General features: G+C 52.6%; 1 protein-coding gene across 2 annotated transcripts; it reads right to left on the bottom strand.

Moving 5' to 3' along the window:
- Positions 1-502: 502 nt before the first annotated feature.
- On the bottom strand, positions 503-27052 carry DSTYK (dual serine/threonine and tyrosine protein kinase). 2 transcript variants are annotated; one of them, XR_014227046.1, is made up of 14 exons: positions 26738-27052; positions 18496-18875; positions 10732-11374; positions 9106-9380; positions 8680-8763; positions 7406-7582; positions 7006-7135; positions 6682-6838; positions 5847-5979; positions 5415-5528; positions 4905-5019; positions 3963-4097; positions 1027-2694; positions 503-987 (listed from the first exon to the last, which is right to left on the bottom strand). XR_014227046.1 is itself a non-coding variant. In XM_082296200.1 (13 exons), the coding sequence occupies exons 1-13, from the start codon at positions 26961-26963 to the stop codon at positions 2507-2509; spliced, it is 2757 nt and encodes a 918-aa protein (XP_082152326.1). In that variant the 5' UTR covers positions 26964-27052; the 3' UTR covers positions 503-2506. The 2 variants fall into 2 exon arrangements, 1 of the variants encoding a protein (XP_082152326.1); XM_082296200.1 differs by having other exon boundaries at positions 503-2694.
- Positions 27053-27539: the final 487 nt, after the last annotated feature.

Raw genomic sequence — 27539 nt, forward strand, 5'->3', positions numbered from 1 at the left:
AATAATGGAAAAGAAGGGGGGAAAAAAGGGGGGGAAAGAATAAAATGAAATTAAATTTAAAGGAAAAATAAAATAAAATAGAACAAAATACAATAAACCAAACCAAACCAAACCAATTCTTAGTGGTGCTCATTTAAGGGAAGGGTTGTGGCTCCAGGCAGGGGCTGCTCTTCCCATTCCCAAATTCTGCAGCCGGGGGTGGGATGAGAGCTCGGCCCCACTTTGGATTGAAAAAGCCTGGAATCTTTTCCCATCAAATGCTGATTCCCTCGTTCCCTTGCCCGGATTTCAGGGATGAAAAGGGGTTGGGGAAGCTCCGAGCTCCAATCCAGGCAGGCAGAGGAGCTTCCCACATTCCACCTGCCAAAATTCCCAACCCCCCCAAAAAACCAAAACCCCAAACCCCCCACAGGACTCAGGGAAGCTCCAAAAAAGGCTTCAGGGAATTGTCTGGGATGGTGAGGCAGGAAAAGCTCTGGAATCGCAGACTCCGAGGTTTCAGGTTTATTCAGACATTTTTTATTTACACAAACGCCCTCCCGCCCTTCCAAGGCCTCCAAGCTGGGCTCTCCCGGTTTTCCAGAGGTTTTTCCCGAGGTTTTTCCCCTCCCAGGCCCGGTGGCACACGGGGTTAACGCTGTTCGTGTGCCCGAGGGGTGCCCGGGGCAGGGAAAGTGGGATTGGGCTTTGGAAAAGTGGGGGAGGGCTTGGCACAGCAGCTGGGTGGGGATGGGAGAGCTGGGAATGCCAGAGGGGGATGGATCCATAAAATCCACCCTGGGAATGCCAGAGGGGGATAATGGATCCATAAAAAACACCCCAGGGATGCCAGAGGGGGATAATGGATCCATGAAAATCCACCCCAGGAATGCCAGAGGGGGGATGGATCCATAAAAACCCCTCTGGGAATGCCAGAAGGGGATAATGGATCCATGAAAATCCACCCTGGGAATGCCAGAAGGGGATAATGGATCCATAAAATCCACCCTGGGAATGCCAGAAGGGGATGGATCCATGAAAATCCACCCTGGAATGGCAGAGAGGGATGGATCCATGAAAATCCACCCTGGAATGGCAGAACAGAGGTTGGATCCACACAAATCCACTCTGGGAATGCCAGGAGAGGCTGAATCCATACAAAAGCCATGCTGGGAATGCCAACACAGGGATTGGATCCATGAAAACCACTCTGGGAATGGCAGCAGAGGCCGGATCCATCCCAACCCCGCCGGGAATGCCGGCACATCCCAGCCGGGAGGAACACAGGGGAGGAACACAAAGTAAAGCCGGGATTTTCTCTCCATCCAAAGCTCCCGAATCCATTTTTATTGCACAACGAAAGGAGAAGATTCCCACCAAAGCAGCCCGGCGTCCCCGGCCCTCGGCCACGGCAGCTGGAATTTCCAACCAAGGAATTCCACCTTCCTGCGCTGCTTTCCCGGGAATGCCAGGCCCCGCCCATCCTCTGGGAATTGCAGGGAGAATTCCCAACTCCCTCCCGGAGTCCCCACGGGGGCGTTTCCTGCTCCCAACTCCACCCCAAACAACGCAGGAGGCAAACTGGGATCTCCAGGAATTTGGGAAAGACAACCTTGCTCAGGATCCCCCTCCTTCCCTATCCCTATTTGGTTTTTAAATTCTTTCCAACCGAATTCCAGCCCTGGAGTGAATCTCAGGAGAAGGAGGAAGGATCTTTCTTCCCTCCAATTCTCAGGAAAAGCTGGGAAAAAAAAAAATCCTCATTTTTAAAAATATTCCTGTCCAGACTTCACCCAATTTAAAACTGCCACGACCTTTCCCGTTCATTCCAATCCCCAAATCCCGATCGAAAAGGAATTTCGGCACTTTTCCCACGGGAAAAATCAACCATTGGAAGGACTTTTTGTGCTGCTACAAAGTGGAACCTCGGAGGAGCCGAGAGTGGAAGCGAGGGCAGGTTTCTCCAGCCACTCCAAGAAATCTTAGGAAGCTGAAGGAGCGGGGCAAAAAGAGGAGGAAAAGCTGGGATTAGGGATCAATAGCTTATCCAGGCGGGGTTTTGCAAGTCCCCGGAGTAAAACACGGAAGCTTCGCTCCTGTCCATGTAAACATTTCCAGTGGTGCAGCAGCTCCTTGGAGCTTCCCAACACTTCCTTATCCTAAAGTTTGGTGCCTTTTTTCCTTCCTCTCCGAGCGCTCTGGAATTCGTGCCGCTGCCTGAGGAGCGGGATCCTTATCCCGGAGAGCACGGGAAGGCTTTTCCCATGGCACGGATCCCACGCCAGGCTCGGGGGGGCATTGGCAGAGTCCCCTCTCAGTCCCAAGGGTTTGGGTTTTCCCCACCTGGGCTGCACAATTCCATTGGGATAACGGGCTGGGATTGGGATGGAGCCCTCAGCCCCCTCCCCGAGCCACCTCTGGCTGCTCCTCCCTGTCCCACTCGGGGCTGGCACGGAGCCCCCGGCAGAGGCAGGGCTGGAATTCCCCCCCCCCCTCCGCAATTCCCAAATCCGGCCGCGCTTCCCGCTCAGGTGGAGTCATCCAAGCCTTTGTTGGGATGCTCGGAGCCGGCCCTGCAGAGCCTGTCCATGATTCCCTGGAGCATGGGCTGCACGATTCCCAGGAGAGGCCGTTGGGAAGAGTCCCCGTCCCAGCAGGCTTCCATCAGCTGCCAGCACTCCTCGTCAAACACCGGGAGACGCTCCGGACGAACCCCTGGAAAACACCCAGGGATCCATAAAAAACCACCCTGGGAATGCCAAGAGAAGCTGGATCCATAAAAAACCGCCCCAGGAATGCCAGGAGAAGCTGGATCCATAAAAAACCACCCCAGGAATGCCAGGAGAAGCTGGATCCATAAAAAACCACCCCGGAATGGCAGAACAGAGGTTGGATCCATAAAAAACCACCCTGGGAATGCCAGGAGAAGCTGGATCCATAAAAAACCACCCTGGGAATGCCAGGAGAAGCTGGATCCATAAAAAACCACCCTGGGAATGCCAGGAGAGGCTGGATGTGCACAAATCCACCCTGGACAAGAGCTGATCGAGTGAAAAAGGGAAGATTTGGATGGGATTTTGGGAATAAATGGATCAAAAACTCCTGGAGCAGCTGGAGCAGGACAGGGATTGTCCCCTCGCACTGGGGAGGAACTGGGATTGAATTCCTGGGTCCAGTTCTGGCTCCTCAGATCAGGGAGGACATCCTGGGCCTGGAGCGTGTCCAGGGAAGGGAACGGAGCTGGGAAAGGGCCTGGAGAATCCTGAGGGAGCTGGGGAAGGGGCTGGAGAGTTCCTGAGGGAGCTGGGGAAGGGGCTGGAGAATCCTGAGGGAGCTGGGAAAGGGCCTGGAGAATCCTGAGGGAGCTGGGAAGGATCTGGAGAAATCCTGAGGGAGCTGGGAAGGGGCTGAGGAAATCCTGAGGGAGCTGGGAAGGGGCTGGAGAAACCCTGAGGGAGCTGGGAAGGGGCTGGAGAAACCCTGAGGGAGCTGGGAAGGGTCTGAGGAAACCCTGAGGGAGCTGGGAAGGGTCTGGAGAAATCCTGAGGGATTTGGGGGGGCTCAGCCTGGAGCAAAGGAGGCTCAGGAGGGGCCTTGTCATTCCATAAGTCCCTGACAGGAGGGGGCAGCCAGGGGGGATTTGGGATTTTATCCCAGGGAACAGGGACAGGAGGAGAGGGAACGGCCTCAGGCTGGGCCAGGGGAGGCTCAGGGTGGAATTTCAGCAGGAATTTCCTCATGGAAAGGGCGCTCAGGCCTTGGCAGGGGCTGCCCAGGGAGGTTTGGAGGTGTCCAAGGAGTTCCTGGACGTGGCACTCAGCGCTCAGGGCTGGGATCAGGCCCAGCTTGGACTCGATGATCCCAGAAACGTTTTCCAACCTCAGGGATTCTGGGATTTTTCCCTTTCACCTCTCCAGCAGCAGAATAAAAGGGGATTTTCCCAGCACCTGAGGCATTCCCAGAGCCCAGCCCAGCCCAGGTACCTCTCCTGACGTTGTTCCACAGGTGATCTTTGCTCGCACACCTCTCGAAGGCCTCGGGTAACTTCACGTGGCCCGAGCACAGGTACCAGAACAGGATCCCAAAGGCATAAACATCCACGGAATTGTCGTATTTCCCTGGGAGAAAAAAAAAAAAAAAACCCACATGGGATCAGCAGGGAAAATCCCCAGGAGCTGGGCAGGCTAAGAAGTGATTCCAGTGTCCTGCTGTCCCAAATTTAACCCTGAATTCCACAGCAGGGAGGCAAAACTTGTGTGCAGTAACAGGGCAGGAGTTGGGATCAAAGTCAGGCTTTTCCAATTCCCAGGATTTATAAATTTGTCCCAGGAATTCCCAAACCGGAGCTCAGGTGTATTCCAGAGTTAAACACCAACCCCTGGGAGGTTCAGCTCTGTCAGAGACAAACATCAGCCTCCCATCCCAGAAATGCGGGATTTTCCCTAAATTCACACCAATCCAGCTGCTCCATTGGAGCCCAACCTTATCCAAGCAGGGACAGCTCTGACAGACCAGAAGGATTCTGGAAAAATGGGATTGGAACTTCCCAGTGGTTCTAAAACTCAGGAAAAAGCCTCGGAGCAGCTGCCAGAATTCCCAATGAACCCAAACTCGCTCCACAAGGCACGGACAGCCTGGGAATTCCTCACAGGGAATCCTTCCTGGAATATTTCCCTATGAAAGCCAAGGATCTCCAGCTTCCCCCTAACTGATCATTTACATTACTAATTGCAAGGTGTTAATTACCTCAGCACAGCTGAGCAACCCCATCGCTCTCTGCCAAGAGCCAAGCTTAAAACACAGGAAAAGCCCCCAGCAGGCACCAAAAGCAGGGAATTCCCCAGGGTTAAAAGGGCCTCACGAGCAACTGAGAGCTGAATTCCAAGGAATTGCCCACAGAATTCCAGGATTCAGGGGGGTCCTACCTGTGAAGAGCTCGGGAGCCATGTGGATGGGGGTGCCCACGATGCTGCCAGACATCATCGCCTCGGGTTTGCAGAACCCCAAATCCGTGATTTTGGCCCGATTCTTTTTGTCCAGCTGAGGAAAAAGGCAGAGGCAGGCAGGTGAGAAGCACGTTTCTCCCAGAAAACATCGATTTTTGGGATCAGTTTACACCATGAGGGCTGAGCACCTGCTTTGAACTCATTTTCTCGGGTTTCCTGGCTGCTCTGGGGCATTTCCCTGGAGGCACCTGGGGTGTGGCTGGGATTTAAGGGCAGCAGGAACTGGAAATCCTCCTCCTGGCTGAGGCTGGCTGCACTCCACAGGAGTCATTCCCTGCTCCCCTTGCCCCAGGCTTCCAGCCAGGAAAGGAGGCAGGGAAACCTCCTTAAAACATCCCATGTGGGGAAAGTTATTCCTTCACTTGGAGCTTGGGGTTTTTCTGCATTGAAAAGGCTCTGGGATGAGGAAGAGGCAGGGATTTTCCTTACCAGGACGTTTTTGAGTTTGATATCCCTGTGCACCAGCCCCTGGCTGTGCAGGTAGCGGATCCCTTCCACCACATCCAAGGCAATCTGCAACCGTGGCTCCAATTCCAGCCCAGCCTGAGGGGGGAAAAAACCACAGATTTCACACCTTCAAGTTAACTTTGGCCTCCTCTTCTTTATCAAAACACTGAAAATTGAGCAATTCCAGCTTCGTTTTACAGATTAATTTTAATAATCCGATTTTTATATTAGAGAATTATAGGGATTTTTTTGTTGTTGTTTTAAATTAGAGGAGCACAAGTTTGGGTTGGAAGGGAGATTTAAAGCTCATCTTGTCCCATGGGCAGGGACACTTCCCACCGAACCAGGTCACTCCAAGCTCTGTCCAGGGATAAAACAAACACAAAATATGAATTTAATCACAGAATTTGGCACCTTCAGCCCCGTGTAGAGGTCCCTGTGCAGCCTTTCCATGATCAGCAGCACAGCAATGCTGGAGCCTCCTCCGTAGCCGTAATCGATCACGGACCCGTGCAGGTGCACGAGCCTCTCGTGGGACTGCAGGGACCTGCAGAAGGTTCAGAACAGAAAATTTGGGTCATTTTTGGCCCCTGTCCCCCACCCCAGGCCAAGGAAGAAGCCCCCAGAGCTGCAGCTTCAGCACAACAGCAAAAATTCCCAGCACAACAAAAACGCCGAGCGCAGCTCAGGGCACAACAACCTCAGCTGTCTGAGCCAATTAAACTCAAAACCAACAACAACAAAAAGCCCTTTTAAAGGTCAGAGCTCCCAAAAAAAGCCCCACTCTTCTCTCAGCTGCCTGTGCCTGCAGCTGGTCACTGCTGCTCTCGGCACTGCAGAGCCATCCTGGGCTTTTTTGGGGATTCAGATGGGAGCAGGAGAGGGAAAGGAGGGAGGATTCCCCACCAGGAACCAGGGGAGGAGAACTGCTGAGTATCAGAGGCTGTAAATTGTGCTTCATTCTGAATTTGGGCAGCAGAGGATCAGACTGAGGCGGGAAGGAGCAGCTCTGCCCCTCACAGCCCAGGCGTCCTGCCCGGCTTAGGGACGGCTGAGCTTTCCAGGAGCTCAAATCCCAGATTCCAGAGCAGAACTGCAGCAAACCAGGGCCTGGATGTGGCACTCAGAGCCCTGGGCTGGGTGACAAGGGGGGGCATGAGCCACAAGCTGAGGGCTTTTCCAGCCTGGATGATCCTGGGAAACCTCAAGGAGCTGCCTGTGGGATGGGGGGAGCACTCAGGATCCACACCTCATGTAGTGAAACTCCAGTGCCAGGTCGTTCCAGTGCTTCTCATCCGGAGGGACGACGGATTTGAGGGCGCAGGGGAAGTGTCCCCCCCAGCTGTCACACAGGTACACCACCCCGTACTGGCCTCGGCCCAGCTCCCTGCCCAGCTTGGGCTTCCCTGCAAGGCACAAATCCCTGGAATCAGCCCCTAAATCCACGTTTTTTCCCTCCAAGTCAGAGGTGCCACTTGGAGCCTGGAATCCGGAGTGAAAAATCCAAGCAAGCTCCCACTGCTGCCTGGGGAGGAGGGAGAGGGCAGGAAAACATTCCCAGCGGGATCCTCACCGTGCAGCAGCACATCCTGCAGGGATCTGCTCTCCAGGGAGAGCCGGGCCAGCCGAGGAGCGTGGTCCTTCCTCACCTTCAGCCACAGGTCCTCTGTCCTCTCCAGCCGGCCAGAGTGGCCGTCCTCCAGCTGCAAGGGACACCACACACTCACCGGGAATATTCACGGATGCTTTATACATTTAACACACACAGCTCGACTTTGGGGAGGTTCTGGGGGCCTTGGCAAGTCTGGTTTAAAAATAAAACCCCGTATTAACGTTCCCATCAGCTCTCCCTGGAGAGCAGCTGCACCGAAGAGCACAAACTGCTGCTTGAGCTGTCCTTGCAACCAAAACTGCTCTTTGCCAGCCTGAGTGCAGAGCTGCCGGGCAGCTCCTGCCGGGCACTGCCCCCTGACCTGGCGCAGGGAGGCCGCGAAGGCCTCGTGGGAGCTGTTGAGGCGCGTGCGGAACTGGCTGCAGATGCTCTTGGCCAGTTTGGAGGCGCTGAGGCTCTCGATGGCATCCTGGGCCACCTTCCTCTTCCAGTCGCTGGTGATGGCCGGGGGGCTGACCCACGTGATCCGCTGGATTATCTGGGAAAAGGGAAAGCCAAGGATCCGTGGGTTGACTCTGCTCGGATTCCGTGCGGGAACGGTCGCCGTGCACGGAGCTGGGCTGAAGAATCACTTTGATTCATTATTTACTAATCATTTAGTTCACTAATTACTTACTCACAGGGTGGGGAGGCCCTGGACCAGAGAATCCGTGGCTGCCCCATCCCTGGAAGTGTCCAAGAGGGGGCTTGGAGCAGCCTGGGATAGAGGGAGGTGTCCCTTGGAATGGGATGAGCTTCAAGTCCTTCCCAACCCAGCCCAGCCTGGAATTCTGGAATATTTAATTTAATTATATTGATTAAATATTTATTTTAAAGCAAACCCCTTCTTCAGTGGGGTTTTTCCTGTTCTGGAGGAGCACGGGAATGATTTGAAGCATTTGGAAACTCCAGTTTTGGGCAATTTGGGGTTGTGGGGTTGGGTTTAGGACCATTCCCTCTCCTCCCCCCGGAGCAGACGAGATTTGCTCTGGTTTGGTTTCCAGCTCTGGCTGTTAAAGCTTTGATCTCTCTGAAATTCCTGCTCTGAGCTGAGGATGAACTTCATTCCCTCCTTTGGGGGGATGAGGAAGCAGAACACGACGTTCCCTCAAATAATTGCTGGAGTGGGAACAAACTCTGGATTCCTCCTTCTCCCTTCCCGGGACAGGGATCCACACGGGATCCTGCAGCTTCTAATGAGGGCTGAGGCAGAGCAATTTAATTACCCACTAATTACAGCAAGTGCTGCATCCAACACCTGGAATTGCCACACCCTGATGAGGTCCAGGAAAAAGCTGCTTCCCTGGAGATTTTGGGAACACCTCTCCCTGATTTTTAGGACACCGTTGCGCTCAATCCCCTCTGGATTTGAATCCTGGAATCCCAGAAGGGTTTGGATTGGAAGGGATTTGAAAGTTGATCCCATCCCACCAGCCCAGCTTGCTCCAAGCTTCATCCAGCCCGGCCTGGGGCACTTCCAGGGATGGAAATCCACGGGAAAAAACCCACAGCTCCCGGTGCCTGAGCCCAGAGTGAATTTAGGGAGCAGCTGGGAGGATTCTTTGCTCCACAATTAACTTTTCCAAGTGTCTATACCTGTTTGATCTGCTCCCACAGCATCCTGGTCACCGTAGAGCCGGAGTGGAAAGTGACTTCCACGTGATAAGCTGCATTGAGTATCTGCAAAGCAGGGAAAAGAGGAAAAGATGGGAATTCTGCCAGCCAGGAGCTTCGCTGGAGCCTGTGAAAACGGCAAACTTCGTGTTCTGTGGGATACTCCACGAATCACTTGGAGAACTGATCTCCTGTGTCACCTCTGGGGTGTTTCTACGCTGTGATTTGCTTGTTTTTTACAGATTTAAGGAAAATTGCACTGTTAACCCCCCCCATGGCTGCATCAGCAGCCTGGATTCCCACACATTCCCGAGCTGCTTCCCTGATTTCCCTGCCTCCATCTCCCCCCCACCTTCCCAGAGCAGGACAAAGCCACCACTGAGGAACATTCCAGAGCCACCCCAGCACCTGTTTGAGATAATTGCTCGTGATGTGCACGGAAACATCCTTGGGCTTCTCCAAACTCCTGGCGGGATGCACGGCCACCTCCCAGGACTCCTCCAGGCTCTTCAGGCACCTCTCCAGAGTGCCCACGAAGCTCTCGCGCAGATAATCCACGGAGCTGATCAATTTGTTGGCCACGGCTTGGTTGAGCCTGGAAATGATCAGCTCCTGGATCTGTTTGATGCAGCATTTGATGTCCCTGGAGCTGACGGGCTCGCCGTTCTCGGGGAGGATGATATCTGCACCGAAAGAAAGGAAAAGCGGCCTCTGCAGCTGGTTGGGTTGGAATAAGCGCAGCTGAGGGCTGCTCGGAGGAGCCCCAGCCCAAAGTGCCCCAAACAGGGTATTTTTAGCATTTTATCCAATAGTATTTCTTCTTCTTTTTCCCGGTATCATTTATTCCTATTCTTTTTCCCAGTATTTTTCACTCCTCTTTTTCCCAATATTATTTATTATTCTTTTTTCCAATTTTTTTTTCCAACACTATTTATTATTCTTTTTTCCAACACTATTTATTATTCTTTTTTCCAATATTTATTTATTATTCTTTTTTCCAATATTTATTTATTATTCTTTTTTCCAATATTTATTTATTATTCTTTTTTCCAATACTATTTATTATTTTTTTTCCAATATTATTTATTATTCTTTTTTCCAATACTATTTATTATTCTTTTTTCCAATATTATTTATTATTCTTTTTTCCAATATTCTTTTCCCAATATTTATTATTCTTTTCCCAATATTTATTATTCTTTTTCCCTATATTTATTATTCTTTTTCCCTATATTTATTATTCTTTTTCCCTATATTTATTATTCTTTTTTCCCTATATTTATTATTCTTTTTTCCTATATTTATTATTTTTTTCCCAATATTTATTATTCTTTTTTCCAATATTTATTATTCTTTTCCCTATATTTATTCTTTTTTTCCCTATATTTATTCTTTTTTTCCCTATATTTATTATTCTTTTTTCCCTATATTTATTATTCTTTTTTCCAATACTATTTATTATTCTTTTTTCCAATACTATTTATTATTCTTTTTCCCTATATTTATTATTTTTTTCCCTATATTTATTCTTCTTTTTTCCAATACCATTTATTCTTCTTTTTTCCAATACCATTTATTCTTCTTTTTTCCAATACCATTTATTCTTCTTTTTTCCAATACCATTTATTCTTCTTTTTTCCAATACCATTTATTCTTCTTTTTTCCAATACCATTTATTCTTCTTTTTTCCAATATTTATTACTTTTTTCCCAATATTTATTCTTCTTTTTTCCAATACTATTTATTCTTCTTTTTTCCAATATTTATTCTTCTTCTTTTTTCCAATATTTACTATTCCCTTTTCCAACACTTCTTTTTTCCCCAATATTTATTCCTCTCCCCAATACTACTCATTCTTCTTCCATCCAACATGTACCATCACTCCTCCATCCCAAACTCCAATCATTTCACCCACGAACCTCCCCATCCCCAACCTCTCCCCTCATCCCTCACCCGCACCACCCTCAACAGAACACCACCAACCCCAAACCCTCCTCCTCCTCCTCCTCCCACCCCTCTCCACGCGGGCATCACCTCGGAATTCCATGCTGGCAGCATCCTCCAGCAGCTCCTCCTTCATGCTGCCCAGGGTCTCCACGATCATGTCCTTCATCTCCTCCTGCTTGCGGTTGGCGATGCCCAGGAGCGACTCGAAGAGCTCGTTCTCCTTGCGCCGCGTGTACTGCAGCCGCTTGGGCGTGACCTGCAGGTCGCGCTGCATGTCGAACGCCTGGTTGATGAAGATGTTCAGGCAGCGGCAGTGAACCTCGTTCAACCTCGTGGCCGCCTCCACCAGGTGTTTCTGTAGCACCTGCCTACAAAAAGAGCTCAGCAGCCGCAGTTTTTCCGGCTGCTCTGCCAGCACGGAGCCGGCGGCGCCGCATGAGCTGCAGGGGCTCAGGTATTCCAGGTGCAGCAGCTGGAAGTAAAGGGAGGATTTGTCCTTGTCGGGTTTTTTGGGAGAGATCAGCTCGCTGCCGGGCTCGGGCACTCGGAAGAAGAAGATGGGGAGGGAGAATTTTTCCTTGATTTCCCGCAGCTCTGTCTCATCCGACGGGGACAGCTGGGGCTCGCTGATGGCGAAGGTGACCACGGGCAGCACCTGGTTCACTAACTCGGCCAGGGTGGCTTCAGCTGACTGGAACCCCCGGCACGGAGCCACCACGATGTCCACTTCCTGCGGCAGGGAAAACCAAAAGGACGAGGTTTGGAGAGGTTTTTTTCCCGTGGAAAAACGCCCTGGGATTCATTCCCAAAGCGGAAAAAAAACCAGAGCTCTTCAAAGCAGATCTGGGGTCTCACCTGCAAGGCTGATCCCTGACTCCAAATTCCTTGTTTTGCTTTGGAATTTTAGGCCAGTTTAGGATAAAGCTCAGGACAAGTGTCCCAGGAAAGAGCCAGCATGGAAAAGCTGGAATTTTTTACCATGGGAAAACACCCTGGGATTCATTCCCAAAGTGAAAAAAAATGGAATTCTTCAAAGCAGATCTGGGGTCTCACCTGCAAGGCTGATCCCTGACTCCAAATTCCTTGTTTTGCTTTGGAATTTTAGGCCAGTTTAGGATAAAGTTCAGGACAAGTGTCCCAGGAAAGAGCCAGCATGGAAAAGCTGGAATTTTTTACCCTGGGAAAACACCCTGGGATTCATTCCCAAAGTGAAAAAAATGGAATTCTTCAAAGCAGATCTGGGGTCTCACCTGCAAGGCTGATCCCTGACTCCAAATTCCTTGTTTTGCTTTGGAATTTTAGGCCAGTTTAGGATAAAGCTCAGGACAAGTGTCCCAGGAAAGAGCCAGCATGGAAAAGCTGGAATTTTTTACCATGGGAAAACACCCTGGGATTCATTCCCAAAGTGAAAAAAAATGGAATTCTTCAAAGCAGATCTGGGGTCTCACCTGCAAGGCTGATCCCTGACTCCAAATTCCTTGTTTTGCTTTGGAATTTTAGGCCAGTTTAGGATAAAGTTCAGGACAAGTGTCCCAGGAAAGAGCCAGCATGGAAAAGCTGGAATTTTTTACCCTGGGAAAACACCCTGGGATTCATTCCCAAAGTGAAAAACATGGAATTCTTCAAAGCAGATCTGGGGTCTCACCTGCAAGGCTGATCCCTGACTCCAAATTCCTGATTCTGGGCCAAATTCTTTGGAGTTTAGTCCTGAGTTTTATCCTAAACTGGGCTAAGTGTCCCAGGAAAGAGCCAGCACGGAAAAGCTGGAATTCTTTAGATTATCCCTGCTCCATTTTGCACCAAGCCTCCCTCGACACCTCCAAGAGCTGCCACTTCCTGAGGCAGGGAAGAATAAAAACCAGAAGGTTTGGAGAGGTTTTTCCATGGAAAAACACCCTGGGATTCACTCCCAAAGCAAAAAACTGGAATTCTTCACAGCAGATCTGGAGTCTCACCTGCAAGGCCGATCCCTGACTCCAAATCCCTGATTTTGCACCAAAACTTGGTGCAAAAATTTGGAATTTGAGCCCAGTTTAGCACAAAACTCAGGACAAGCGTCCCAGGAAAGAGCCAGCACGGCAAAGCTGGAATTCCTTAGGTTATCCCTGCTCCATTTCTCAGCAGCCCTCCCTCGATGCTTCCCAGAGCTGCAGCTTTCCCAGTTTTCCACGTCTTTTCCAACAGCAGGAAGCACCACCTGACCCCTGAGGCACCAAGGGAAAGGCAGCACAGCAACCAATTCCCAGGAATTTGCAGCCAGCGGGAAGGGACGGCTGCAATTCCCTCCAAATCCAAGGAAAAAGCTGCGAGGTGGATTTTATTCCGTTGTTTTCTCACTGCTCCGGCCTCACTCCACTGCTGGACGGGGCCACTTTGGGATCTGCTTCCTCCCCTCCCAGGGAAGGAGCCTCTGGATGTGCAGGAACAGTGAGAATTCCACGTGTCCCTCCTGAAAGAAGGGATGTGAAAGGTTTTTGGGAATTTCAGAGCCGTCTCTGGCTCCTGAGAGAGGTGATGATTGAGGATTCTTCCATCGTTTTTCCTGACCGTGTCTTCCATCCCAGGAGCTCCCAGGAAGCTCCTCCCATCCCAGAATTCTCTGGAGCTGATTCCAAACCTTGCCTGGGATGCACAGAAGGGGATGTGCAGGGCTGCAAAATCCACCAGGACCCAAAATTCCATTTCAAACCTCCAAAATTCCATGTCAAACCCCCAAACTTGACGTCAAATCCTTTAAAATTCCACGTGAAGCCTCCAAAGTTCCACGTCAAACCCGCAAAATCCCATTTCAAACCCTCAAAACCCGACATCAAACCCCTCAAAATTCCATGTGAAACCTCCAAATCCCATGCCAGGCCCCCAAAATTCCATGTCAACTCCTCAAAATCCTATGTCAAACTTCCAAATTTGTGTCAAACCCCCAAATTTCTGTGTCAAGCCCCCAAATTTCTGTGTCTAACCCCTCAAATTTCTGTGTCAACCCCTCAAATTTCTGTGTCAACCCCTCAAATTTCTGTGTCAACCCCTCAAATTTCTGTGTCAACCCCTCAAATTTCTGTGTCTAACCCCTCAAATTTCTGTCTAACCCCCAAATTTCTGTGTCTAACCCTCAAAATTTGTGTCAACCCCTCAAATTTCTGTGTCAACCCCTCAAATTTCTGTGTCTAACCCCTCAAATTTCTGTGTCTAACCCCCCAAATCCCGCCTCAAACCCCCAAAATCCCCGTGTCAAGGCCCATGAGTCACCAGAACCAAAGGAGGAAGCCAGAGCTGTCTCCAGGAAACAGAAAAAACCCAACACCCACAACCCCCAACCCCTGCTCCTGCTGCTCCCGAAAAACCTTTTCCGAGGAGAATTCCAAGGATATTTCTCACCCAGCACCTTTTTTTTGGGGGGGGGAGTTGTTTTCCAGCTCACAAATGTCCTACAGGAGTTGAAGCAGCTCTTAAGGATCAAGAGAATACAGGGAATACCTGTGAGTCACAGGATTCCTGGGATTTTTGAGCTGGTTCCCACAAGGTCACCCTGCTGTAAACACCCCGGGGCTCTCCTGACAGAGCTCTGGGCATGGAATTGTTCTCCAGGCGCTCCATCCCTGTTTTCCTTCACTAAAATATCCAAACTTCCCATACAGAAAGAGGGATCGTGGAAAATCCTGAGGTGGAAGAACCCCCCAGGATCACAGAACAATCCCAAAATCCCACCCTGCACATCCCTGGGAGTGTTGTCCAACCATTCCTGAAGCTCTGGAAGGTTTGGAACAGTGACCATTCCATGGGGAGCCTTTTCCAGGGCCTGACCCCTCTCTGGGGGAACTTTTCCCTGATATCCACCCTCAGTTTCCTTGGGATCCTGGCAGAGGTCACGGGGAGTTTGAAGAGGAAACCACACAGATGTTCTGTGTTCTCATCCGTGGATTCCAGCCTGCAGTTCCTGGAGGATCCCAGCACCCCAAAGAGGAAGGAAAATCAGGGACTGAGCAAATCCTGACCCACATTAATTCCATGAATTCAGTGGGATTCCAACCTGCAGTTCCTGGAGGATCCCAGCACCCCAGAACCCCAAAAGGGAAGGAAAATCAGGGACCAAGCAGATCCCAGAACCCCAAACAAGGATGAGAATCAGGGATTGAGCAGATCCCACCCCACAGTAACTCCATGAATTCAGTGGGATCCAGCCTGCAGTTCCTGGAGGATCCCAGCACCCCAAAGAGGAAGGAAAATCAGGGACTGAGCAAATCCTGACCCACATTAATTCCATGAATTCAGTGGGATTCCAGCCTGCAGTTCCTGGAGGATCCCAGCACCCCAGAACCCCAAAGAGGCAGGAAAATCAGGGAGTCAGCAGCTCCCACCCCACAGTAACTCCGTGGGCTCATGGGGATCCCTCAGGGCCCGCCGGAGGGTGCCCGGTTATTGAACCCCCAGCGAATTCCTCTTTCCAAAGCAGTTTAAAGCATTCCTTGGCTCCATCCCAAGGAGCCGTGTCCCATTTTCCCAGGCTCGGGGCACTTTCATCACTGTTTGCTCAGCGAGCTGAGGTGCAGCAAACCCAAATCTGGGCCCTTTTCACCCAAATCCCTCCTCAGACGACGCCTGCAGGCCCAGCTCCGTCTTTTCCTGCTCCAATTCCGTATTTTGCCTTCCAAGAACAGCCTGTGACTCACCCCAGTCTGACAGCTCCTGTTTTTATTCCATTTGGGAGCTCATTCCGTGCCTCCCTACTCAGCTGAGCCACTTTTAGACCCCCACATTCCACTTGAAGCTCTTTTTGTTTGGTTTTACACAACTTCCCCCACCCAGTTTTGCTGAAATCCCACCCATTTCTTCTGTTTCCATGGGGATCTGAGGAGGGAAAAGTTGAGTCACCAAGAGAATCCCACACCTGCACCTCTGGCATTCTCCAAAATCCCACATCAAACCCCCAAAATCCCACCTCAAACCTCCAAAATTGTGTGTAAAATCCCCAAAATCCTACCTCAAACCCCCAAAATCCTATGTCTAACCCCCAAAATCCTGCGTCTAACCCCCAAAATCCCGCCTCAAACCCCCAAAATTCCATGTAAAATCCCCAAAATTCCACGTCAAGCCCCCAAAACTCCATGTAAAATCCCCAAAATCCCGCCTCAAACCCCCAAAATTCTGTGTAAAATCCCCAAAATCCTGCCTCAAACCCCCAAAATTCCATGTAAAACCCCCAAAATCCTGCCTCAAACCCCCAAAATCCCGCCTCAAACCCCCAAAATTCTGTGTAAAATCCCCAAAATCCCATGTCAAGCCCCCAAAATTCTGTGTAAAATCCCCAAAATCCCACCTCAAACCCCCAAAATCCCACCTCAAACCCCCAAAATCCCATGTAAAATCCCCCAAAATCCCGCCTCAAACCCCCAAAATCCCGCCTCAAACCCCCAAAATCCCATGTAAAGTCCCCAAAATCCTGCCTTAAACCTCCAAAATCCTGTGTCTAACCCCAAAATCCTGTGTCTAACCCCACTGGATCAGGGAATTTCATTTTTCCCAAAGAAACCCTGAGGTGCCCACACTCCCCACGCTCTTTTCCTGACCGTGAACTCTTCCCCTGGAAAAAATCCATCACAATTTTGCTCCAGAAATTAGGGAAAAGCAGGACTTCCCTCAGAGCTGTTCTGCAGCCCCAAAATCTTGGAGAGGATCCAAAAAAAACCCCAAAAAACCTCCATTTCTGGAGCCAAATTCCTCTGGTTCCAGAAGCTCAGTCCGGGCCTAGCAGAGCTTTGCTTAAACTTAGGCTGAGCAGAAGGGTGGGATAATCCAGGCCTTGGAACAACAGCCCAAACTCCTGGAGTTCCACAGGAATTCCACAGGAATTCGTCCCCACCTGTAAAATTCATCATCCTCTCCTGTAAGCCATAAAAAAAAAATCCCAAATCTCTCCTTCCTTCAGCCCTTGAATTCCCATCGGGAATCCTTGGGAATCCGTGATTCGCTCTCCCTCTCCTCTGGAAGAGTTCCTGATTCCAGCAGCCCTTTTGAATTCCATCTGAGGAGTTGTTTTCATCTAAACGTCCCCAAAATATCCGAGGGAGCACAGAGGGATCTTTGTGGCTCCCAGGAGAGCTGAGGGAGGGCTGCTGGAGCTGGCCCGGGGCAAGAAAAACAAAGAAATCTCCAACTAAAAATCCCCTTTTCTGCCTGGCAAAGCAGGATCTGGGAAGAAGATGCAGGCCAGGCGTTTCTTGGCCGAAATTTGGGGGAAAAAGGGGATGTCCCACCCATAAATAGGGAATTTCTGTCCTTTCAGAGGGCGCTGGGAGCCAGCAAGGCACTAAAATTGTCCCGATCTTGTTAGGACAGGCTTAAATTTAGGTTTATCAAATGTATTTCCAGCTGGGCCTTCACTTTTTGCTCAATTCCTGGATCCAGAAGAGAACTCCCTGGATGTTTCCTTGCTCAGGTGTGGAGCTCCTGCTCGTACTCAGGCGAGAACAGAGCCTCTCTCTGCACTTAATTTCTGTTTAGGAATTAATTAACTGCGAGCTGCCTCTCACCTTCCTGCTCCGGACAGGCTCAGGACTGAGTTTAGCTCCTGTTTTCTTTTAAAAAGTCCTAAATCCAGCTTTGAAAAAACCTAAACCATCACTTCCCATGAGTTAAAACTGAGTTTAGCTCCTGTACTCTCTTAGGACTGAGTTTAGCTCCTGTTTTCTTTTAAAAGACCTAAACCCAGCTTTGAAAAGACCTAAACTGTCACTTCCTGTGATTTCAAACATTCCTGTGCTTGAGAATCGGCTTTGGCAGGGCCAGAAAGGGACCAGGGCAGTGCCACCCCAAATTCCCAACAGACCATGGCAGGGACAGTGGCAGTGCCACCCCCACAGACCAGGGCAGGGACAGTGGCAGTGCCACCCCCACAGACCAGGGCAGGGACAGTGGCAGTGCCACCCCAAATTCCCAACAGACCAGGGCAGGGACAGTGGCAGTGCCACCCCAACAGACCATGGCAGGGACAGTGGCAGTGCCACCCCAAACTCTGCACAGACCATGGCAGGGACAGTGGCAGTGCCACCCTAAATTCCCCACAGACCATGGCAGGGACAGTGGCAGTGCCACCCCAAATTCCCCACAGACCATGGCAGGGACAGTGGCAGTGCCACCCCAAATTCCCAACAGACCAGAGCAGGGACAGTGGCAGTGCCACCCCCACAGACCAGGGCAGGGACAGTGGCAGTGCCACCCCAAATTCCCAACAGACCATGGCAGGGACAGTGGCAGTGCCACCCCCACAGACCATGGCAGGGACAGTGGCAGTGCCACCCCAAATTCCCAACAGACCATGGCAGGGACAGTGGCAGTGCCACCCCCACAGACCATGGCAGGGACAGTGGCAGTGCCACCCTAAATTCCCAACAGACCATGGCAGGGACAGTGGCAGTGCCACCCCAACAGACCATGGCAGGGACAGTGGCAGTGCCACCCTAAATTCCCAACAGACCATGGCAGGGACAGTGGCAGTGCCACCCCAAATTCCCAACAGACCAGGGCAGGGACAGTGGCAGTGCCACCCCCACAGACCATGGCAGGGACAGTGGCAGTGCCACCCTAAATTCCCAACAGACCATGGCAGGGACAGTGGCAGTGCCACCCCCACAGACCATGGCAGGGACAGTGGCAGTGCCACCCCCACAGACCATGGCAGGGACAGTGGCAGTGCCACCCCCACAGACCATGGCAGGGACAGTGGCAGTGCCACCCCCACAGACCGTGGCAGGGACAGTGGCAGTGCCACCCTAAATTCCCCACAGACCATGGCAGGGACAGTGGCAGTGCCACCCCCACAGACCATGGCAGGGACAGTGGCAGTGCCACCCTTACCTTGAGCAGCGCGCAGGGCAGCATCACCTCGAGCTCGGCCGCCCTCTGCGCGGGATCCTCGGCGTCCGCAGCCACCCGCAGGTCCTCCTCGGGGATGGTGTCCCAGTGCCCGCTGTGCGCTGCCAGCGCCTGCACCAGCTCGTACTGCCCGGGCAGCGCCAGGCTGAGCCGCGTCTGTGCCCCGTGCGTGAAGCGGACGCGCCGGCGCCCGCAGCGCTCCTCGCTGCCGCCCTGGGCGCCGGGCAGCAGGCGCTGGCCCAGCAGGGCGTTCAGGAGGCCGCCCTTGGCGTTGCAGTTCTGGCCCAGGATCAGCAGGCACGGCTGCCAGCTCACCGAGCGCTGCAGCTGCTCCTCCTCGTGCCGCGGGAACGAGACGGGGCCTGCGGGGGGAACGGGGCGTTAGGGAGGCGTGGGAGAGGGGGCGCAGCGGGATCGCTGCCCCGCAGCCCTGGCACGAGCACCCGGAGGGAGGGAATGTGTCGCTGGATGCTGCAGTGCCCGCTGTGCCAGCACGGGGGGGGCACGGCGGGGCCATGGCCAGAGAGCCCTCAGAAGAATTCATCATTGTCACGGGATCACGGAATGAAGCAGGATGGAAAAGAGCTTTGAGATCATCAAGTGCAACCTGGGAATCACGAAATGCCAGAATCCCAGAATCATGGAAACCCAGAATCCCAAAATCACGGAAACCCAGAATCCCAGAGTGAACCACGTTGGAAAAGACCTTTGAGATCATCGAGTCCAGCCCATGAATCACGAAAACATGGAATCCCACAATCCCAAAAATCCCAGAATCCCAAAATCACGGAAACCCAGGATCCCAGAGTGAACCAGGTTGGAAAAGACCTTTGAGATCATCAAGTCCAGCCCATGAATCACGAAAACATGGAATCCCAGAATCCCAAAATCCTGGAATCCCAGAATCCCACAATCACAGAATCGACCATGGAATCCCAGAATCCCAAAATCACGGAATCCCAGAATTCCAGAGTGAACCAGGTTGGAAAAGACCTTTGAGAACATCAGTTCCAACCTAGGAATCACGAAAACATGGAATCCCAGAATCCCAAAATCCTGGAATCCCAGAATCCCAAAATCACGGAATCCCAGAATTCCAGAATGAACCAGGTTGGAAAAGACCTTTGAGATCATCGAGTCCAGCCCATGAATCACGAAACCACGGAATCCCAGAATCCCAAAAATCCTGGAATCATGGAATCAATCACAGAATCCCAGAATTGCAAAAATCCCAAAATCCTGGAATGAACCAGGTTGGAAAAGACCTTTGAGATCACCAAGTCCAACCTAGGAATCAAGAAAACATGGAATCCCACAATCCCACAATCACAGAATCCCAGAATCAATCACGGCATCCCAGAATCCCAAAATCAATCCCAGAATGAACCAGGTTGGAAAAGACCTCCGAGATCATCACGCCCAACCCAGCCAACGGGCTGGGACGGTTCCCTGGTGTTCCAGGAGGCCCAACGGGGTTTAAGGCCCCTTCCCAAAGGATTTAAGGCCCCATCCCAAAGGATTTAAGGCCCCTTCCCAACAGGGTTCAGGCTCGGCTGTACAGAACGTTCCTGCCCCACGTCAGAAATAAATTCAGCCAAGCACGGATCAGCGACACTTCCACCCCCACTCCCAAACACCCGGCACTTCCCAAGGGTCCCGCTGCACCAAAATCCAGAAAAAGCAGGAAACCCTCCAGGGATGGGGGGGGGGGGAAGGGAAAATGGCAAAATTCCTTCTGCACAGCAGCAGAGAAGAGCGAGGCTGCTGAGAGGAGCTGCAGGAGGAGCAGCAGCAATTCCCTGGGACTGACAGGATCCTCTGGGAAGAGGCAGCATTCCAGCAGCCCGGGAAGGGATGAGCCCCAGGGAAGGCACTCTGCCGACAGCCAGAAGCTTCTGGAGCAGCCTCAAACCCAACCAACTTCCCTCCCTGGCAGCTCCAACAATAAATAAACACCTTCCCTGAGCTGGCACAGTTTGCCAGGGACTGGTTTTGGGAGGAGGAAAGGAAATTACTCAACAGCTGCCGCTTTTGCAGAGCTCCCTGTAATCACCCTCCTTACTCACCTTCCCTCTCTGCAGCATCGCCGACGAAGAATTCCAGGGGCAGTGGGATGGAACAACTCCCTGCACTCAGCCGGCTGCGGTAATTCAGGCTCAGGAGTGAGTTTAGCTCCTGATTTCTTTTTTAAAAAGTCCTAAATCCAGCTTTGAAAAGAGCTAAACCCAGCTTTGAAAAGAGCTAAACCCAGCTTTGAAATTCAGCTTTTCAAAGACCTAAACCCAGCGTTACCTCGTGCCCAGCAGCAGAACAACTCTGACAGCACCAAAAGCATGGACACCAACAAATTCCTCATCTGCTTCAGGAACACGAAATTCCAGGGACGCACAGCCCAGGAATGAAGAGAGAAACGGGAAATGGAGCCTCCAGTCCCTAAAAATTCCCATTTTGAGAGCTACAAAGCACCAGGACGGCCCCGATACCGGCAGGAACAGCAGGGGTTTTACGGGGAAGGTGCTGCTCCACCAGGGCTGTTAAAATTCCTTCCATGAGTCACTTTCTGGCAGCCCAAAGGGCCTCAGCCCCAGGAAAACAGGATCCTCCCCTCCACCAGGATCCTCCTCACACTCCAAACCCAGTTAAAGAGATCCTACCACACCTCCTGCTCCTCGGCCTGGCAGTTTAATCACCCCGGTTTAATTAAACGCAGCCAAATTTGGAGCAGCGCTTTGGGTAGTCTTAAACCAGCCTAAAGCTTAACACCCTGCCTAAGGTTTGCCTTCCCCTCAAACAGGATTTTGGAGGAATTTTTCCACTCTGAAACGAAGGAAAAACCCTCTCTGCGGCTCAGCAAAGCCCTGTCCTGCACCTCTGGCCCACACGAGCGCAGATCTGCGCCCCGAATTCCCCCTAAATCTGGGAATGGTGAAGGGAGGAATCACTGCTTGAAGTGTGATTTTTGGAACACATCGAGCGACCCAAGGGGCTGGAAGGATCTGGAAAAATCCCACAAGCAGCACATCCCAGCCCTCGTCTGCGGGAAGAGGGATGGCTTTGATCTGGGGATGTCCATCGCATCCTCCCCTGGGATTCAGACTCCCAAGCATGAAAAAAGCAATTCAGGGAGGGCTGTGCAGGCAGAGCCTCTTCTCTGTCGAGGTTTTTGAAGGGAAAAGAGGCAGCAGAGATTCCTCTCCTCATTCCAGGCAATTTGTGGATCCTTAATTCCAGGGGGGGAAAAAAAAAAAAAATCGCAGAGCTACAGCAGCTTCATTGAAATGATCGAGGAATTGTTTATATGGATGTGTAAATGGAATCCTGGGATGGTTTGGGACACATTCCCCTATCCCAGCATGCTCCAGGCTGGCTTTGGACACTTCCAGGGATGAAGCAGCCACGGATTCTCTGGGAATTCCATCCCAGCCCTTCCCCAGCCTCACAGGGAGGAATTCCTTCCTATATCCCATCTAAACCTTCCCCTCCTTCAGCCCGAGTCCATTCCCTTTATCCACGTGAAAATTCCCCTTCCAGCCTTCTTGCAGCTCCTTTGGATACTGCAAAACTGCTCCAAGGTCCTCCCAAATCCATCTTTTCTCCAGGATCTGGGGTTAAAATTCCTTTTAATCCAAGGTTAAAGGTTCAAACAACTTTCCCAAGGTGCTCCCAAATCCACCTTTTCTCCAGGATCTGGGGTTAAAATCCCTTTTAATCCAAGGTTAAAGGTTCAAACCCCTTTCCTGCATTCCCACACCCCACGGACACGGATCCGGGCAGGGAAGGACCTGGCACAAAGCAGGATCAGAACTTCCCAAAGGGAGTGTTGTCCAACCATTCCTGAAGCTCTGGAAGGTTTGGAACAGTGACCATTCCATGGGGAGCCTTTTCCAGGGCCTGACCCCCCTCTGGGGGAACTTTTCCCTGATATCCACCCTCAGTTTCCTTGGGATCCTGGCAGAGGTCACGGGGAGTTTGAAGAGGAAACCACACAGATGTTCTGTGTTCTCATCCGTGGATTCCAGCCTGCAGTTCCTGGAGGATCCCAGCACCCCAAAGAGGAAGGAAAATCAGGGACTGAGCACATCCTGACCCACATTAATTCCATGAATTCAGTGGGACTCCAGCCTGCAGTTCCTGGAGGATCCCAGCACCCCAGAACCTCAAACAGGAAGGAAAATTAGGGATCAAGCAGATCCCAGAACCCCAAACAAGGATGAGAATCAGGGATTGAGCAGCTGCTGCCCCACAGTAATTCCATGAATTCAGTGGGATCCAGCCTGCAGTTCCTGGAGGATCCCAGCACCCCAGAACAAGAAGGAAAATCAGGGACCAAGCAGATCCCAGAACCCCAAACAAGGATGAGAATCAGGGATTGAGCAGATCCCACCCCACAGTAACTCCATGAATTCAGTGGGATCCAGCCTGCAGTTCCTGGAGGATCCCAGCACCCCAGCACCCCAAAGAGGAAGGAAAATCAGGGATTGAGCAGATCCTGACCCACATTAATTCCATGAATTCAGTGGGATTCCAACCCGCAGTTCCTGGAGGATCCCCGCACCCCAAACAGGGATGAGAATCAGGGATCGAGCAGATCCCACCCCACAGTAACTCCAAGAATTCCCAAAGGGATGGAGCGACGTTCCCGTGCCCACAGGAGCCGTGCCAGGGGTCGGAGCCCGAGCTCCATCCCGGATCCGTGTGCTGGGATCGGCCATGTGACGAACACTTCAAACCCCAGCGCCGCGTGCATCCCATGAATTCCCCGGGATGAAAGGAGGCCTGTGCAGGGAACAAGGGCGGCTCTCACCAGGACTCCTCTCCAAATCCGCTCAAACGCTTGGAGAACAACCTCAGCTTGGATTTGCGGAACCTATGGAAGTTCTATTTGTGGAATCTACGGAAGTTCTAAGCGCTGCCTGATCCCTGTTTCAGCACTTTGATGGCCCCACACGTTGTTATCCCATTTTCCACGGTGCTCAAGGACAGCCAGACCCTGTTATCCCAAATATTGAGGATTCCCCAAGGATTCCTTTCACCTCCCTGAGGAGTTATTCCAGAAATCCCACCCCAGCCAAGCTCTCCGCTGCTCTCAAATCCAACTTTTGACTCCCAAAAGGAGCCGTGGTCTTTAGGGGATCCTGGTGCTGCCGGCTCAGCAGGAGAAGCTGAGGTTGGATTTATGGAATCTATGGAAGTTCTAAGCGCTGCCTGATCCCTGTTCCAGCACTTTGATGGCCCCACACGTTGTTATCCCATTTTCCACGGCGCCCAAGGACAGCCAGACCCTGTTATCCCAAATATTGAGGGTTTTCCAAGCATTGCTGCCATTTCTGAGCTGCTGCCGTGACTCCCAGCAGGCTTTGACCACCTCAGCACATTTGTACGGCCTGAGGTGGCCAAAGCCGGCCTGGAGCAAGCTGGGACAGCGGAATGTGTGGGGCTGGATGGGATTTAAGGTCCTTTCCAACCCAAACCAGTCTGGAATTCGAAACAAACCCGATTTAGCTCCACATCTGCACAGAGGTGTTAACTCCAGCAGAAAACAAATCCAAAGAATTCCAACTTCAGCCGCTCCAAAGGCTGCGGAACCAAACTCCATCCTCCGAAGCTCCTTGGGAAGTGCCGCCTTTCATCTCCCTGAGGAGTTATTCCACAAACCCCACCTCAACCAAGCTCTCCACTGCTCTCAAATCCAACTTTTGACCCCCAAAAGGAGCCCTGATCTTTAGGGGATCACAGCGATGCCAACAGAGCAGTCACACCTGAACAGGACAGAGCCTTCAGTCAGCAGAGATCAGCAGGAAAACGCCTCCAAACCCTCTGGATAACTCCCTAAAAAATACATTTATTTAGGGAAGCTGAGCTCAGGGCTTTCCCCTATGACACAACATTAAGGGAAGCCCCAGTTGCTGCCCAAAACTCCGGGGGATTTTCTCAAAAATTCCTCAAACAAAGCAAAAGAAACCTGCAAACCCCTCAGGCTTCCAGGGCAGAGCGTTCAAACTGTTACAGAGCACCGGGAACAACCCCAATTAGCTGAAAATCAATTGATTTTTGTTTTTTTTTCTTAGTGCCTTGACCTATTTTATACTGCAAGCTCTTCATTCCAGCTTGGTTTTTACAGCTCCCCAAGAACCCAAAAACCTCGAGGATCGTCACAACCCTCGAGGAAAACATTCCCAAGAGGCAATTCCGGCCCGGGAAGAGCTGGAGCACAGACAGGATTCTGCTGACTCCCTCGGAAGGGCAGACAGAGCAAACAAGACTTTCCCTTCCCTCACAAACAGTAGCTGCAAGGCAGTGACTGCCCTGGGATTCCGCTGAGTTCTGCTACCAGGAGTAACCTCAGAGTAACCATCTTTGAGTGATGGATGGAGAGTCTGTCACCCTCCGAGCAGGGAAAGAGAGAAATAAAAGGATTTATTTGCTGCCTGAAGCGCCAGCCCTGGCTCTGCTGAGGGGTCAGGGCTGCTACTCAGCAGATACTCAGCAGATACTCAGCCCTGTTTGTGGCCAGAGCAGCCCAGGCTGTGTTGGGAAGCTGATCCAAAGGGAATTTGGATCAGCTCTGCAGGTGCCTCACAGGCAAACCCTTCCCGTCTGTTTGGTTTCCAAGACATCCACGTTTGCTCCCAGGGTTTATTTGCCCATTCCAAGCCGTGGGTGTTGTGTCCTGTCCACTCCACTTCGCATTTCCCTTTGTGTTGCACAAAACTCACCCTGCAGAAGTCCTTGGACAAAATTCCTCTCCCTTTGGTACCGCCTAGAGGGTGGAATCCGGGAAAAAGTCAAGGGAAACTGTGCTCCTTAAACCTTCTGACACCTAAAGATCTCCCCAGGGGAAGAAGGACACCTTCCACTATCCCAGTTTGATCCAAGCCCCGTCCAGCCTGGCCTTGGGCACTTCCAGGGATCCAGGGGCAGCCACAGCTTCTCTGGGAATTCCATCCCAGGGCCTCACCACCCTCACAGGGAAGGATTTGTTCCTAAAATCCCATCTAACCCTGCCCTCCGGCACTCCATCCCTTGGAAACATTCCCTCTCTTTCTCATCAGCTCCTTCAGGTCACCCCAAATCCTTCTCTTCTCCAGGCGGAACAACCCCAAACTCCAACATCACAGGTTCACCTGTCCTGGCTCTGCCCCTTCCCAAAATCTCACTCCCCACCCAGCCCAGTGAGAGGGAGAAGCAGCCACTTCCCAAAATCCTGCTGGTGTTCCCAACACCTTCCCAGCTACAACTCCACAGCACCCCAAGGGGAAAATTAACCCCAAGTCAGCCAGAAACACCCAGTGTTTTTTTTAAACACACCGACAGAAAAACTCAACACTTCAAACACAAAACCACAACTTGGGAGCACGAGACAAGCGGAGAGAAGAATCCTGGTCAAGTAGCCAAGAGATGACTCAGGAGGCGTTCGGGAATGAATGGAGATGATCTTTATGGGTGCTTCACGTCACACCAAACTCCTCTCACAAGACAGTCTTATGGGAAGACCAAGTCCTGCCCGTGGCAGGAGAGGTCCCACCCGCAGCTCTTGTTTGTCAACAGCAGCAGATGACCAGAGAGCCGCTGAATGAAGCCACTCTTGGCACGCAACTCCGGAACAAGCAGGCCCCAGGGAACGCCAGCCCCTCATCCCACCCGCTCCAGGTGCTGCCTCTTCCCAGCCGCCCCTCCCTGCGGGGCTGGAGCTGGGGGTCAGGGAGAGGGTCCCCAACATAAAACCAAGGGATATCCTGAGCTGGAAGGGACCCACACGGATCACGGATGCAGCTCCTGGCCCTGCACAGACACCCCAAAATCCCAGCCTGGGCATCCCTGGCAGCGCTGCCCAAACGCTCCTGGAGCTGTGGCAGCCTCGGGGCCGTGCCCATTCCCTGGGGAGCCTGGGCAGTGCCCAGCACCCTCTGGGGGAAGAACATTTTCCTCATATCCTTCCTAAATCTCCCCTAAATCACCCCCTGCCCTCCACGCTTCACCCCACGAAGCCTCTCACACCCTCAAGGCACCCCCAGCTCTGGAACCCCCATTGGAGACGCCGCGTCCGCCCCCCCGCTGGACACTTCGCTCCGCACCGCAACCCCCACAAGCACCCCCAGAGACCTCCGCTCACCCCCACAGACCGCTCACCCCCACAGACCCCTCACCCTCACCCCTCCCACCCCGGCGAGGCCTCCCCGGCCCCGCCCGCTCCGCTCCCCGCCCGCCCCCGCCCCTTTCTCACCGCCGTCCCCGGGACCCCCATCCCCATCGGAGCGGGGGCCGTCGCCGGCGGGCGCCGAGGCGAAGGGGTGTCCCTGGGAGTGTTTGACGTCGCGGAAGAACCTCTTGGTCTCTCGCAGGTTGTGCTGCAGCCGCGCCAGGTGCCGGTTGTAGTGGCCGAAGGAGCGGCAGAGCTCCCGCACGGCCCCACCGGCACCCCGCCATGACGGGGCCCCCTCGCCCTCCATGTCCTCCGAGTCCGCCCCGCTATCCCCTCCCCACCGCGGGCCGCACTCGGGCCCTGCCAGGGCTGCCGCCGATTCCGGGAGGAACCTCCCCGAGGTTTTCCTCGCCTCCCGACCCCCCCCACCCCCCCGCCCCTCCCGCCTCCCCGACCCCCGCGGCCGCCGCCTTCTCCCGAGGGGAAGCGCCTCCACCAGCCGCGCTGCGTGTGCCCGGAACCTTTATCGGCGCGCCGCAGGGCAAAGGGGGAGGAGGCCGGGCGCACCCTGCGCGCGAGGCGCGCCGGGAGATGTAGTTTATTTATATCTAAATTCATTATCACGCGCGGCGCGCTCGGCGATGTCGGGAGTTGAAGTCTGTCGCGCCGCAACGCCTCATAGGAACTGTAGTCTCTCGAAGCCCGGCCGCCGACCTCTCTCCGCGGCCTCTGCGCACCCCCGCGAGGGGCGAGAGAAAACAGACAAAAAAAAGAGAACGACCATAAAACGACGCGTTTAAAAAGGGGAAGCAACAGGGGAAGCTGAAACGTCGCCTCCTGCTCCCCCATCCCGCGCTGCGCGGACCGGCTCGGCAGGAGGCGG

Source organism: Coloeus monedula (assembly GCF_965178545.1).
Source record: "Coloeus monedula genome assembly, chromosome: 23".
NCBI lineage: Eukaryota > Metazoa > Chordata > Aves > Passeriformes > Corvidae > Coloeus > Coloeus monedula.